At 38.4% G+C, this 16584-nt stretch overlaps 1 protein-coding gene across 1 annotated transcript in view; it reads left to right on the forward strand.

Moving 5' to 3' along the window:
• Positions 1 to 722: 722 nt before the first annotated feature.
• The window catches only part of LOC120526483 (leucine-rich repeat and calponin homology domain-containing protein 4-like), a 156717-nt gene continuing 140855 nt past the window's right edge, over positions 723 to 16584 (forward strand). Inside the window, exon 1 of the mRNA XM_039749648.1 lies at positions 723 to 1048. Within this exon, the coding sequence (XP_039605582.1) occupies positions 877 to 1048 (172 nt within the window). The 5' untranslated portion in view covers positions 723 to 876. The remainder of the gene's footprint in view (positions 1049 to 16584) is intronic.

Raw genomic sequence — 16584 nt, forward strand, 5'->3', positions numbered from 1 at the left:
CAAGGCAATGTTTTTATTGCTATTAGTTACTGTATAGCTAAGCAACTACCGAGCATCCTTTCAAATAAACAAATGTAATAACGGAATATCAGGTCGAACATGGTAAAATACTAGTCTGAAAACGAAATTACTAATAAAATATTACATAAAATAATGTAAAAAAAGTGTATGTACTTACTACGCTGAAAAATTACGTGCCCTAATCAATCCTTGTTTTATTATAAAGTGTAATTTAATTAAAGAAGTAAGGCCAATCATGCAATGAATAGGTAAAATACATAAAAATACCAAATGGAAACTGAGACATCATTAACAATACGTGAGATCTTCGCGACAAATGAAATTCACATAACACACACCAAACTCTCGTACACCTGCTTGCCGGCTCACCTTTGTGTTTCGCAGGGGATGTAAGCATTTGCTGCTTAACTTGTCTGTCACATATAAAACCGTAGCCGCCCATTTTCCTTCTCGAAGATTATGGCACTTTACTCTTTTCTTGGCAATCGTTCTGCTCGTAGTCCAAGGACACACTATTCTCCGCGAAAAAGTGTTATTCCACTGCTTCGTTATCCGTTGAAGCTAAGTTAACAACCCCAAAATTTGGTTACCCGCGTCTTCAATATTTCTCCCCCTCCTCCTGCTTTAATCCCACCGCCCATTTTTAATTGGCCGCCCAGCACATCAATCATTTGACGACTGCCAATCGCTACGACTCTGAAAGAACGCTTACAAGAATCTTGCCTGTCCATTCTTGAAGTTGTTCTACGAGAGTGAAGAGCTTCATAGTCTGTGTTGATGCGGCTTGGTTTTACGGAGCTGCTGGATTACAAAAAGGGCGAATTTTGGCAGACGAAGACTGTACCGTCCTAGTCAATGGCAGCGGGTGAGGATTCCCCTCTCCCTGCTGGGATAGCTGGAAGCCGAAGCGTGGAGAAAGCACTTGAGGAGGCAGTAGCGAGTGGCGCATTAAACTTATCTAACAGAAAACTCAAAGAGTTTCCTCGCACTGCAAGGAATTATGACTTGTCGGATGTAACGCAAGCGGGTGAGTTTTCTTTCTTGTGGCAAGCCTTTAACGGATTTAGAGCACTAAATGGATTAAAAGTACAACTCGGCTTCCAGCTCCAGAGCGAACGTCGCTGTTAGAATCTGGGTACCAGTTGTGAAGGAGCGGCCCGGTATTCTGAAGGTAATCAGAAAGAAGAAGTACTATAGCGGTTAATGGTGAGCGTCGAGTTTCTGGGCCCTCCCCACTGGCGCGTGCCCCGTCACGCGAGCGGGGCGCGTGGCACTTAAGCGACACAAAATGTGTTGTAGGTGAGGTCAGTTGCCCCTCTAATGTGTATGGGCACAGTTTGGCACTCTAGTTGGCTCAAAGTTTGAAGGATAGACAGATACGGAAGTGGGGTTTGCGTTTTACTTTGTCATGAAGCGTGTTTGATTATATCAATCTTTGCATAGTGTTTATTTTTTATTTGTGTACAATATATTTACACACAAATAATATGTTAGTGTTATACCTTGATTGCATTAATATTGAAAATATGATTTTCTGCTAATCGCTTTTTTTTTATTTTCTTGCTTTTAAAACATAGTGTGCACTTAAAGAGTAGACAGTGCAGCACATTATCCACTATGGTGTCACAAAGCACTTGATGCTGCCAGTCTGTAACAGGATGCAGATAAACAACACTTTACCCAAGTGGCACTTTTTCAGCTGGAGATTGTTGAACTTTTCATATTACTTTTACAAGTGTGACTGGTATATTATGCATGCTTTTACCGAATAATACACATATCGCCTTTTGAGTTTTTTTTCCATGTTTTGGGTTTAATGATTTTTTTCCCCCCATTTTACCTCCTAAACATTTTTATGCCAAACTTTATTTATCGCCTGGGGAAATTTTGGCTTTCTACGGAAGTTCAATATATAAAATATGCACTAGAACGACTAAAAAGAAAACTTCTTTTTTTGTTTACAGTTAAAGGCGCAGTGAGGCATTATGCAAGTGTGTTGCATTTCTTGACACACATCTGCTGAATAGTTTGTTGGCTGAAAGTACTATGTTATATTGTCAGAGAGAGGATATACAGCATTGTTCATAATGACACTCAGTTTTGTCTTCATTCACTCCTTTGCTGCTTTCTCCAGGTTGTCCAAAATGTATTCCATAACTGAGCCTGACCTTTTAATTAGCTTCTTGATTTGCTTGGCCTTTCATAAGTGTTGTTACTGGCCCAGCACATCACAATTGCACTGCCCGTTGTAGAATATGTGAAGGATATTGCAGCTTGCATGTGTTAAGATACCAGACCAGTCCAGCCTGTCACTGAAGTGGACCTCCAAGTACTTGTAATAGTGCACAATCTCTTTATAGGCTCATACACATTCATTCAGTGGAGTTTACATTTACAAACATTGGACGATAAAAAAAAAAAAAAAAAACTCAATTTTCTATTGACCTGGGCATCCTTAGGAATATAATAAAAATATATATATTCTTCTCATGCCACCATTTCCTCCTTTTATCTATTCTATGACTTCCTCTTTGCCTCATCCAGCTCCATTATAGTACGTCACTTTAATGTGTGGTTTTGTGCCTTTTACTTCATGTAGCAAGACTGTCACACCTCATCCTCATAGTTTTGTTTTATGTTGTCCTGCTCCACTTTTGTTTGTTTATTCATTTTTCTGATTTTATTTGCCTGCCAATCTGGGCAAGCAAATCACATTCATTTGGCAGTGTCTGTGTTTCAAATCTGTTTCATATCTCTAAGCTACACATTCAAATTAAATTCAGTTTTAGTTGACCCTTCTGCTGTTCTTGTATGTTTGATCATATTGTTTCCTGTTAAATTGCAGTTATATTGTGAATCTTTAGTTTGTGGAAATTTCAAAAAGTTATTCTTTCTTAGGTTTTTTTATTTTTAAAGCTTAAAAATTATGAGTGTTGGATATTGTATATACTGAATACATGTATAGTCTTCAGTCTCTTTATTTAGCATATTATGATAATGTATGGAACATTTTGGAGTTACCATCACTTTGTCCATCTGACCTAGCACTAGCTGAAGTAATCTTACTCTGAACATCTCATTGCAAATAATTTTTGGATATATTATGAGCTGAACAAGTAGAAATTCAGGTAAACTATGAAGTTTGTATTAAAAAGATCACTTTTTTGAGCGTGTTCCTCCACATGCTGTTTAAGTATACTGCTATAGAAATTAATTTCTAATTAATTTGAATCCTACATGTTGTCCCCGTACTTAACTGGGAGCAGGTTATTTAAAAAAAAAAAAACAGTCTTGATTTGCAATATAGTAGGTTTTTTTTTTTCTTTACAATGTGCAGAGAACTTGTAAATGCTTGTTTTTCAATAGGGTGGAGTGTGCAAGTCATTTTTTGATCTTTTAATGATAAGTGGGTCTTCCTCTATGCACCTTGTGCTTTAGTTTGGAAATGGATTTGAAGCCTTGAAGTTAAGATTGCAGACTTCGTTTATTCTATGTTCGTTGTCAAAATGGCAGTGAAGTAATCTCTCTTGAATTAGAAAGGTGATCTCCATTTGACACTTAATTGCTAGTTTCCAATACTGTGATGTTTTAAAGTTGAAGCTCTTAAAGCCTTGCTTCAAACATGGGTGTGGTTTGGTTTTTATTGAGCACCCACAACAGAGATGGTTCATCTTGGAAATTTGCAGAGCCGAGTAGACTTGAGAATGTTATGTTACATCCCAAGTTTGTATCATTTTGAAAACCCTTTAAAAGAATAATTTTTGATTTTATGATCAGAAATTTTAATTGGATTCCTTTTTTATGGCAAGGTTATTACATGTGTTTAATTTCTTTGAGAGCTGTGGTCAGCCTGAAGAAGTACTGCCATTTGAGAAGAAAAAATTGTAGGCCTTTAAAACAAGGTCAGTTATAGCTGAAGGAAGGGAGTGTTGTCGGCAGTTATTTTAAGCACAGATAATACTTGACAGGAAACACAGGATATTTTTTATTTTTGGACCGATTTTATTTGAACTGTTAAGTTACAGTTTTAGCTTTTTCAAGTTTTTGTTTTGAAATTATCTATAAACAGCTGATCACTGTTTAGGTGTTAGCATATTATTTTATGCTGCTTTGTGGACAGAGAGCTTTCATTTTTAGGCTTACTCAGAAATGAGTAATTTAATGTGTACCATTCTAGATGCCAGCTGAACAATTTGATAGGATTATACTCCTCGTGTTTCATCAGAAAGCCAAATACTTTTTTTTTTTCTCTGCCCTTGCTTCTGTAATGGAAAAATGTTTTTAAACATTGTCAGTTATTGTACAGAGCAGATAAATGTAGCATTGTACATGTTTGCCCTTAGGCTTTGCAACCTATGATCAACATTAGATAAGTCTTTTAAACCAATTTGTAATAGTGCAGGCTTAATTTGGGGTGTCACTCTCACTTTGAACTGCTTTTAACAAGAACTCTGCAGCAGCAATGGATTTCTTGACAACATTGTTTCCAAGGCCTTTTGATCAAAGAAAGCTTTTGTAACTTAAAATGTTTTTATGTAGAGCAATTTTTAGTTTATAGTGTGAATAAAAACCGGTTAGCTTATAGTTGACAAGGTACATTTGATATTTAGTAAAACAAAAAATTTAAATGGTATATTCGTTACACTAGTAACAAGCAAAATAAACACTTTAGTAAATGATGCATGGAAATTAGGCGGCACGGTGGCGCAGTGGTAGCACTCGCCGCCTCACAGTTAGGGGACCCAGGTTCGCTTCCCGGGTCCTCCCTGTGTGGAGTTTGCATGTTCTCCCCGTGTCTGCGTGGGTTTCCTCCGGGACTCCGGTTTCCTCCCACAGTCCAAAGACATGCAGGTTAGGTGGATTGGCGATTCGAAATTGGCCCTAGTGTGTGCTTGGTGTGTGTCCTGCGGTGGGTTGGCACCCTGCCTGGGATTGGTTCCTGCCTTGTGCCCTATGTTGGCTGGGACTGGCTCCAGCAGACCCCCGTGACCCTGTGTTTTGATTCAGCGGGTTGGAAAATGGATGGATGCATGGAAATTATGTTGAATATTTTTCTGCACTGCTTTGTTCATTTAGATAATTAGGCATATAAAAACATAGACCAGACCCAATTGCTCTTCATATTGAATTTCAAGACTTGAAGAAAAGTCTTGGAGACAGTGCTGATTTGTTAAAGTAATGTCTGACATGAGATTTAATAACACAAATTATTCATTTCTTGCAGTCTCTTGTGATGATGGTATGTATGCTAGAAAGAATAGCACCATCATTTAAGACTATCTATGGAAGAAAGGAAAAAAATCTGTGACTTGATGAGTGTGTATTAATTTGAAATGGAAGGAAAACTATATATATATGCAGTCTTGAATCATTTATCAATAGATGTCAATCTAAGGCGGAAGCCTGAGCCTTAATCAAAAACAGTCCATAATGAAGTTCACAAAATAGAATACTATGGTTAAGTTGTAGTGCATGACACTTTCAATACATGCAAAAATGCACTTTTGCAGCTAAAATTGCATATAGTGGTCTGCTGAGCAGTGGAAAAAAGTAATATGGTCAAATGAGTCATGCCTTACCTTGTTTTAAGCAACTAGATTTAGATGTGTGGCACACATAATAAAGAGTCTACAGGCCCAAATTGTCTTTCCTGTATTGGTTCTCTTGTGCTGTGTGGTTCATTTACCTGGCATAGGTTAAGTTTATTATTTGCTCTAGTGAGCTACGTAAATGCAGCAGATGGTGAGTTAGTTGTTTTATGAAGAACCTTTTCAACTTGACAGCAGTGAAATTTTTCATAGTGACAATACCCTGTGTGCAGAGCATTAGTGGTTCTGTTAAGGATTGGGAGAGCACTATAATATGTAAACTGTACAGCATACCTGTTGATAACAAACTTGGCACTTTCAGTACTTTTTTATATATAAATCTCCACCAAAAAGCCAAGTGATCAGATTTCACAGGGAAGAATGGTTAGGCATTTTTCCAATATACCGTAATTCTAGGCACATCAAAGTTATTCTGGTGCCTTATATTGGCGTAACATGTCCCTTCATGTGCCAGTACCTGTACCTGTATGTGCCACTGCTACATTTAGAAATTGCAACAGTGGTTTAAGAGCCAGGAATACAAGAACTGAATATAACTGAGTATATAGTGTTTTAGATGTATGACTGCAGAAGATAAATCAACAGAAGGTTTAAGTTTTATTCATCTTTGAAAATTACAGAATTGGTTCTGATAGCCAGGCTGTTCCAGCTCTGAGAATAAAAACTGAGATTGTGTTAGCAGCAGTAATATTTGGTAACCTGCATTGGTAACAGTTGGTCTATAGTGTTTGTGTTCTGATGTTAGGAATATAAGGTAAACAATACTAAATATCCAAGTGGCCTGTTAATTTGAAAAAATGATGTTAAATTGAATGTAGAGTATTGTGTTTCTAAAAATTAAACATGAAGAAACAGATTTCACATTGAAGGAGTCCTGCCCATTGTGTATTGTGGTAACCCAGGTAAAAGACAGCCACATTTTGTACTGTGGTATCTTGAGAAAGCAGTTGGGTACAGGTGGATTCTTCTCAGTCTAGCTATTTAGGCATGAAATTCTGTTCTGAGGTGTTCCGGCTGTTTGTCTGTGATGTCATTTTAAATGACTTACTGCATCATTTATAATTTCTCACTCTTTAAATGTTAAGATGATATTGTTTTTAAAAGATGAGCCAAATGCCCATATAACCCATAGCTTTTACATAAAGTGAATCTAGAAAACAGAAGCCATCTATTTTATGTAATGTTCATGCTGTATAGTTTCCTTATACTGTCTTTGTGGTTGCAGTTGTTAATTTACTGATCTAGACACATCTCAAAAAGACAGTGCATGACATAATAACTCATGCACTTCTTACTTTGAGACAACTTATTTACTGTTTTTTAGAAACTGACTAAGTCATTAGAAGTGACCAGGTGTTTTTATTTAACTTATTTAGGAGCTTCATGTTTCTTTGATCTGAGTAACTTGTAATTCTCACTCACGGGCATAACTTGTGGACAAGGGACGCCAAATCTAAGGTAGCAAATAACAGTGAACACTGTTCCATGGGCTTTGAGAATCACATTTGAAAGTGGAAGCTTAGGGCCCTATGGAATCCATTTTATTTTTTCAAAAATTCCGTTTATTCTTTTGATTTTCGATTTTCACCATTTTATTTTTTTCCTTCGTTTGGATATATATTTTTTTTTATTAAACTGCAAGTAGCAAGAGCTACAACAAAACAAACAATAATGAAATGACACTTAACAGTCCTTCTATTAAAACGGCACACTAGCACAACTGAACCTTATTTTGCATATTCAGTTATTAGGTAGGAGCCCAGATCCTCCAAGATGCCTTATGCCGAGACTGTATTAGGACAGTGAGTGCCCTCCAGAATTGTAAGAGTTGTTTCTAGTTTGATGCATCCTTCTGAGATGAAGGTTAACTTCACCTTTTGGGTCTAGGATATTTGTTACAGCCTGAGCTGATGCGCTGTCAGCCAGAAAGAACTTTTTGTAGAGACGAATATGTTCAGCGAGCTACCCTACTGATTCAAACCAGCTATTCGACCTGGTGTTTTCTGCCTCAGGGGTTCCTGGCAGGCTTCTTGAAGAAGGCAGACTTTACCCACATCACTAGTGATGCAGCCTTACTAAAGTATTTATAGTGCTGCCAGGTCTCTCCCACCAAACTGATGACATGACACAAGCAGGTTGAATGTACAATGTACACTGTAAGGCATAACCCCTTTTAAAACCTCTTGGTATGTTTGCAGACCGTATGATGCGGTGTCTGTTACCACTGCTAAAATGTCATTAAGATTCAACTGGTTGTTTGAAGGGACTGCCTGTGAAAAGGTGGAAATGTTGCAGCCTCCATAAAAAGAACATCTGCCAAAAAGTACTAGACTTCAGTACCTGTAATTGTAATTTATGTAAATTATTTCTAATGATTTTAGAAACTTAAATGTTTACAGACTGGAAACGTGCATCAATACATCTGTAGCCTCATCTACTGCATATCTTAAAATAATTAATTACAAAGTAAAAGCAAACTAATCTGCAAGACGCTAAATCTGGGAATTAAACAGAAAAAAAAGAAAGAGAGACCCACCTTTAAGGGCTCCTTGCATCTGAGGAGAAGCCTGCTCTGTTAAGGCTTGTGGGTGCCGAGTTTATAACTGAGTCAAATGTGGACCTTTTGTGCCTCATCACCGTGAGGCAAAACATTTATTAATCCAGAAACATTGTTGTTAATTTTTTAACGGGTACTATGGTATTTATTTCGGACAGACCCTTAGGAAGTAAGTAAATAAATAAAGGTAAATTGTGTCATAAAATGATTTCTTCAAAATGTCGAATGTTATTTATTTGGGACGGACATGTCTGCATGCACTTTTTGTGGCATTACACATGTATTTTTTGAGCATGTCCATCCCAAATAAATAACATTCGACGTTTTGAAGAAATCATTTTATGACACGATTTACCTTTATTTATTTACTTACTTCCTAAAGCCTAAAGTCACAAGTAGTGTGCAGAGGGCATGCTCAAAAATGTGTGTAATGCCACGAAAAGTGCCTGCTGACACTTTAGTATGCAAGCAATGGTATGTGCATTCTTGCCCTGATGTAGAAGGGAGCTGAGTTTACCTCTGTTACAGCGCGTCTATGTGAAAACATCAGTTTCAGATGCGGGGGTGGGGTGTGTTTGGGCTTGTGAACGCGGCTGAGATAATAAAACTGACTAAAAAAAAAAAACCAAAGCTAACCTTTACAAGTATCATAAATTACACTGGCTGTTACAGACTGAAATCAAATGTATGTTTTTATTCTAAAATAGTAAGACTAAGAGCAGTTTACTTCTCAAAACGGAGTGGTGCAAGATCGAACTCGCGACCTTTTGATTCCCAGTCGGCAGCTGATTCTATCGCTCCACGGAGGCAGTCATAATAAACAGGTGTCAATGTTGCATGTTAAGGCGGCTTTTTGTTTCTGCAGTTATATTTTTGAATAAAAGCGCAATTGTTGTGTTAGATTTGTACCTTTTATGAAAGTATTTCTTGGATACTTCAGGCTTCATACATTGTATAGTGTATGCCTACATTTTGTCATCTACTAGTAGAATATAAAAAAAAGTTTGTTTTAACAATGTGTTTACACAGATTACTGTAGAAACGGAACAGACATGAAATGCGCGTGTTCCAAACAACGGTCTATTATTTCCACTCTAAAACTCCACTTCACTCCCAAAAAATCAATCAAGGCATGAGCTGGGAGAAGTTTGTGCACGTTCTAAGTCGGTGGGGGGATGGAATAGCCAGCTGCTTGCAGCCTGATTTTTATCGGCACATTTAGATGACAAAAGACGCTGGTGGAGAGCTGTGAACAATTTTAAGAAGCGATTTAAGGTGGGGCGGAGTTACGAGTTTTTTCGTAGGCTCTGGTAATTCTAGTGTTAAAGAAAAACATTGCGGCATGCCTGAAGTTTGCAAAAGACCATCTTGACAGTCCAAAACACTATTGGGGAAGATGTTTTGTGGAATAATGAAACTAAGGTTGAATTATTTGGGAAGAATATGAAGCAGTACATATGGCATTAAAAGGGCATCCCATGGCAACATAAAAAACATCAACTCCTCTGTGAAATACAGTGGAGGGAGCATCATAACTTAGCACTGGTTTGCTGGATCAGATAATACACAGCTTGCCATCATAATGGTGAAAATTAATTCCCATGTTTATCAAGGTATCTTGCAGGATAATTCCAGGTTGGCTGTCTAACAGCTAACGCTCAATAAAAAGTAGGTATTGCAACAGAGCAGTAACCCTAAACATTAAAGTGAATCTTACTACAGAATGAATCTCTGTTTTGGAGTGGCTCAGTAAGAGCGTACACCTTAACCCAATAGAGACATTTTAGAATGCTTTTAAGAGCCATTCAGACCAGACATCCAAAGAATATGGTTGAGGTGAAGCAAGTTGTTTTAGATTGAATAGCCCAGAATTTCTCCTAAACATTGTGTAGGTCTGACTTGCAACTGCCAGAAGTGCTTGTTGGAGGATATCGCTGAGAAAGATAATTTAGCAGTTATTAAATCTTAAGGATTCTCTTGCCTTTCTACAGCACACAGTGAATGTTTGATGGGTGTGTAAAGACTTGAATGGTTATAATTATTTGTGTTATTAGCTTACGCATAATGTGCTTCTCTATATTTGTGACTTGAGATTCAATTTTATGGTCAAGTAATGCAGAAAACCAGGTAATTCCAAAAGGCTCACATACTTTTTCTTGCCATGAAGGTTTATGGGAATTTTACCCCAAGTCACATATGTGGAAATGGTTTATTTTTTGGCTTAACCATCCCAGAATTAGTATTAGAAGAGCAAGTTACACATGCAGCCCTCATTCCCCATAAGGGCATAAAACTTCTGAAAAGTAAGCAACAGTTGTTATATTTTCATATGTTAGTTACTTAAAGCAGTTTTTAAATCTGAAAGAAGTTTTTGAGAACTAGAGAACACCATTGGTGGGAAATAGAGAAAGAGCAGTGCAATATATGAATCGGAATGAATCCAAATATACAGCATATGCAATTGTATTTTGTTTTGTTGAAAAAACCTGTTTTGTTGAGGTTTATATGATATATCTGAATAAATTTGGGTGACTCTTGGTATATAACTTGTTAGCAAATTGGACTAGTCTTGATATTTTGGACTAGAGTCTTGATATTTTTGACTACTAATTAGGAAAGTGTATTCATCTTTGTTCTGCTACAGTTTGTATTTTGTATCTCACTAAATACAGTATACCGTAGATCCCGTTATATAAGCCGAGAATTTCGTCCTAGATTTTTGGCTTGGAGTTTGGGGGTCGGTTTATACAACGAGTATCGTTTCAGATTCAAGATTTCCAGCGCAATGCCGGTTTTGTCGATGAATACGGAAGTAAATAATGACGAAACCACAGAGCCATCTTTCAGATAAAGAAGTAACTTTGCATGCCGGTACTTTAAATAAAGAATTTATTCAAAAAAGTGTTTTAGTTGTTTGATTTTATTAATAAAATTTATAATAAATTATCGGGAAGTTTAAAATGAAATTTTTTGTTTTGATTTACGATCAAGATCTTGCATTACGAAACGGAAGTGGTCACGTGTATCCGCTTGCGCGATTGTAAACAAACAACCGAGAGCATTAGTAGCATCAGTCGGAGCCCAGATACATGTGTTTGTGGATGTAATTTCCGTCATTGCAGTGATTTACCTATATATATAATTCATTGAGACCATGCAAGCAAGACACATAATTGCTAAGGAAGGAAGAGAAGGTAAAAGAAAGCGATCGCAATCGAAACGAAGATGGACATTGTGTGGAAATATCTCCTCCCTTCCTGCAGCCCAAAGATGTCAAATTAAATGGTGAGTACAGTATGAAATTGTTTCTAGAATAGAATGCCCTTTATTGTCACTATACACATCTACAATGAGATTAAAAGCAGCCCCTTGAGTGCAGAAAAAAGTTCTGTATAGGGCTTGTATGGTTGTTTTTTAGCTTTAGCATAACGCCGGATCTGCGGCCCCGCTTCTGCTTTCTTTCCCTCCTCCGTCTGTGTCGTCTCCTAGACCCGACAACAATCCACGTAGTGCCCGCTGGTCTCGCTATGTTGTCAGGGATATTGTGCGTATGATGAAAAACACTCGAAACAGATGTCTGGCTCTGGACAACGATGTCTATAAGGTTCTGAATGGTGTAGCAGATGTTCGCCAAACCGATCGCGCACAAACAAGGACAAAAAAAAAAAAGTACAAAAATAACAAAAAAGTGCACTGAAAAGGAGAGCCCTGAGCCGCTGCGACCATGCGCGCCACCATGCTCCTAGCTTAATCGAAGTAGACTAGGCACTTTTTATAACTTTTTAGTTAGTACATTAGAAAAATGATTGGTGTTTTGGTAAATTATGCTCATTATATTATATATAAAAAGGCCGGCAGTCTCAAATTCTCACCGATAAACATTATAAATATACCCGAAGAGACACTTTTAAGGAACTTTAGAAAATTTTGCTTGGAGAAGGGGTCGGCTTAAATACGGTCATCAGCAAATACATGTAATTTAGTAGGTAGAGAAGGGGTTCGGCTAATATACCGGGTCGGCCTGTATTCCGGGATCTACGGTAAATAAAAATATATCCTGTCTTCCACCAGTTTCTTTATTTTCAGTCTCAGTAAAGTTATTTAAAGTTACCTGCAATGGGTGTGTGTGCATCTCTCTCTCTCTAATTTTTATTTATATATATATATATATATATATATATATATATATATATATATATATATATATACACACACACAGTGGTGTGAAAAACTATTTGCCCACTTCCTGATTTCTTATTCTTTTGCATGTTTGTCACACAAAATGTTTCTGATCATCAAACACATTTAACCATTAGTCAAATATAACACAAGTAAACACAAAATGCAGTTTTTAAATGATGGTTTTTATTATTTAGGGAGAAAAAATCCAAACCTACATGGCCCTGTGTGAAAAAGTAATTGCCCCTGAACCTAATAACTGGTTGGGCCACCCTTAGCAGCAATAACTGCAATCAAGCGTGCGATAACTTGCAATGAGTCTTTTACAGCACTCTGGAGGAATTTTGGCCCACTCATCTTTGCAGAATTGTTGTAATTCAGCTTTATTTGAGGGTTTTCTAGCATGAACCGCCTTTTAAGGTCATGCCATAGCATCTCAATTGGATTCAGGTCAGGACTTTGACTAGGCCACTCCAAAGTCTTCATTTTGTTTTCTTCAGCCATTCAGAGGTGGATTTGCTGGTGTGTTTTGGGTCATTGTCCTGTTGCAGCACCCAAGATCGCTTCAGCTTGAGTTGACGAACAGATGGCGGACATTCTCCTTCAGGATTTTTGGTAGACCGTAGAATTCATGGTTCCATCTACCACAGCAAGCCTTCCAGGTCCTGAAGCAGCAAAACAACCCCAGACCACACTACCACCACAATATTTTACTGTTGGTATGATGTTCTTTTTCTGAAATGCTGTGTTCCTTTTACGCCAGATGTAACGGGACATTTGCCTTCCAAAAGTTCAACTTTTGTCTCATCAGTCCACAAGGTATTTTCCCAAAAGTCTTGGCAATCATTGAGATGTTTCTTAGCAAAATTGAGACGAGCCCTAATGTTCTTTTGCTTAACAGTGGTTTGCGTCTTGGAAATCTGCCATGCAGGCCGTTTTTGCCCAGTCTCTTTCTTATGGTGGAGTCGTGAACACTGACCTTAATTGAGGCAAGTGAGGCCTGCAGTTCTTTAGACGCGTCCTGGGGTCTTTTGTGACCTCTCGGATGAGTCGTCTCTGCGCTCTTGGGGTAATTTTGGTCGGCTGGCCACTCCTGGGAAGGTTCACCACTTTTCCATGTTTTATCTATTTGTGGATAATGGCTCTCACTGTGGTTCGCTGGAGTCCGAAAGCTTTAGAAATGGCTTTATAACCTTTACCAGACTGATAGATCTCAATTACTTCTGTTCCTGAATTTCTTTGGATCTTGGCATGATGTCTAGCTTTTGAGGTGCTTTTGGTCTACTTCTCTGTGTCAGGCAGCTCCTATTTAAGTGATTTCTTGATTGAAACAGGTGTGGCAGTAATCAGGCCTGGGGTGGCTACAGAAATTGAACTCAGGTGTGATACACCACAGTTAGGTTATTTTTAACAAGGGGCAATTACTTTTTCACACAGGGCCATGTAGGTTTGGATTTTTTCTCCCTAAATAATAAAACCATCATTTAAAAACTGCATTTTGTGTTTACTTGTGTTATATTTGACTAATGGTTAAATGTGTTTGATGATCAGAAACATTTTGTTTAACAAACACGCAAAAGAATAAGAAATCAGGAAGGGGGCAAATAGTTTTCTATCTATATATATATATATATATATATTATATAATATAATAATTATATATATATATAGTAAGAAGAAGAGACATGAGGCATGGCAAGGTTTGGGGCAGCCACCCGTTTAATTCGGTTTCCTGGCTGCAGCAGTAATTGGTTCATAAGAGTCAAGTTTACTCAACAGAGTCCAATACAGAACTGCCTCTCCAGATCCTCTCCAGTACTGTCAGTTTGGATGGTAAACGTTGGTGGACAGCCATTTTTAGGTCTCTCCAAAGATGCTCAATTGGGTTTAAGTCAGGGATCTGGCTGGGCCATTCAAGAACAGTCACAGAGTTGTTGTGAACCCACTCCTTCGTTATATTAGCTGTGTGCTTAGAGTCATTGTCTTGTTGGAAGGTAAACCTTCAGCCCAGTCTGAGGTCCTTAGCACTCTGGAGAAGGTTTTTGTCCAGGTTATCCCTGTACTTGGCCGCATTCATCTTTCCCTCGATTGCAACCATTCGTCCTGTCCCTGCAGCTGAAAAACACCCCCACAGCATGATGCTGCCACCGCCATGCTTCACTGTGGGGACTGTATTGGACAAGTGATGAGCAGTGCCTGGTTGTCTCCACACATACCGCTTAGAATTAAGGCCAAAAAGTTCTATCTTGGTCTCATCAGACCAGAGAATCTTATTTCTCACCATCTCAAAGTCTTTCAGGTGTCTCTTAGGAAACTCCATGCGGACTGTCATGTGTCTTGCACTGAGGAGAGGCTTCCGACAGGCCACTCTGCCATAAGGCCCTGACTGGTGGAGGGCTGCAGTGATTTTATTATAAACTAGCAAAATACCTGCAGAGAAGTGTGTTAAAGAAGTAATGAAAAAGAAAAGGAAACATCTTGAAAATAACGTATGAAAGTAACGTAATATGAGTGTTGCTGTCACACATATATATATATACACATACACACACACACATACATACATTATATCTCTATATAATAACACAATAATTATTTGTTAAGGATCTCTTTGTATACCACATTGTGAGTTTGGCCCTCCGGTTGTAATATGACCAACCTGTACGGTGAGCTTACTCTTAAGCATGCAAGTACAGTTGGCCATGTGAACAGTAATCTTGTTTCAAATCTCACAGCTTGGATTGCTACTGTCATAATCGATTTGAGTTCATGGTTTATTTCAATTACAACAGTATTTGTAGGACTTGTGTTGAAGTGACATTCAGCATCTGTCAAGCGTTGTAAGTATACAACCGGTTTCATCGATAACTTCACATCCAGCTTTTGAGAGTTTAAACATTCATAAACATCGAAGTGTCCACTACTGAAATCGTCACCTGTCAATCTAAGATGTTGAAGAGGCATTGGCGGTTGTCCATAGGTGTAAAATATTTGGCCATTTCGGTACACTTGAAAGTGACAACCGAACAATTCAGCGGCAGCCATCAACTCATATGCAGATGCATAGGTGAAGGGCTTAAGCGTTTCACTCTTCTAGTGCTCCTGTGTAGTATAATTATCTCCTGTACCGTCATCAGTCCACACCTTGAACCTGTCCCAGTCATTCAATACATAAGACACAATGTTTCTCCAGATATCAAGAGTGAGCCTGATATGGCTGTGCAATATGTAACAAAGAGAATGAAAAAGATAGGTGCCATCTCCGGGCATGGAAACCACTTGGTAAGTGACAGTTCTTTGATCGATGGTGATCACCTCGATAGACATGTTAATGTGGGTACGGTTGGAATGATAAAGGAAATGGGTACCTGAACAATGTAAAGTAAGTCTAAAATACCTACACAATAACTATAATCGTAATAAATGAACAATAAAACAGCGGAGAAGCCGTGGATTAAATGAAAAGGCTGTAGTTATCAGTAGGGAGACGTGAATCCCGTGGCGAAGCAAGGAAGGGAATGTAGAAACTGGAGCGACGGATGGCCTTATATAGGACGGCAGCCAACAACGTGGGAGGCGTTGGGATGGGGGACCCAATGCTGCCTCACACGGTGACTGAGCTGCAGGCTATGGACGTATATATGTACGTAAGTAGGATTCGGTTAGCGTTGGGAACCCGTGTACAAAATTTCTTGAAGATGGGCCCATAAGTAACAAAGACTGTTGAGAAGTTCAATATGGTGGCCGACAGTGGCATCATACCACCGAAATAAGTACCAAATTTCAGCTTTCTACCTACACGGGAAGTTGGAGAATTAGTGACGTTGGAAAGTTCAATATGGCGGCTGACAGTGGCGTCATACCACCGAAATAAGTATGTACATTGGTTTCGGTTAGCGCAGAGCGCAGGGAAGCCTCCTGCCAAATTTCGTGAAGATGGGGCCATGAATAAGAAAGTTCAATATGGCAGACGTTGTTGACCGTTATGACCGTTACGCGTAGAATTTTTAAATGAAACCTGCTTAACTTTTGTAAGTAAGCTGTAAGGAATGGGCCTGCCCAATTTCAGCCTTCTACCTACACGGGAAGTTTGAGAATTAGTGACGTTTGGAAAATTCAATATGGTCTTACCACGAAATAAGTACGTACGTCGGGTTTGGTTAGCGCAGGGAAGCCACCTACCAAATTTCGTGAAGATGGGGTCAGCCTTCTACCTAC

Source organism: Polypterus senegalus, chromosome 3 (genome assembly GCF_016835505.1).
Source record: "Polypterus senegalus isolate Bchr_013 chromosome 3, ASM1683550v1, whole genome shotgun sequence".
NCBI lineage: Eukaryota > Metazoa > Chordata > Cladistia > Polypteriformes > Polypteridae > Polypterus > Polypterus senegalus.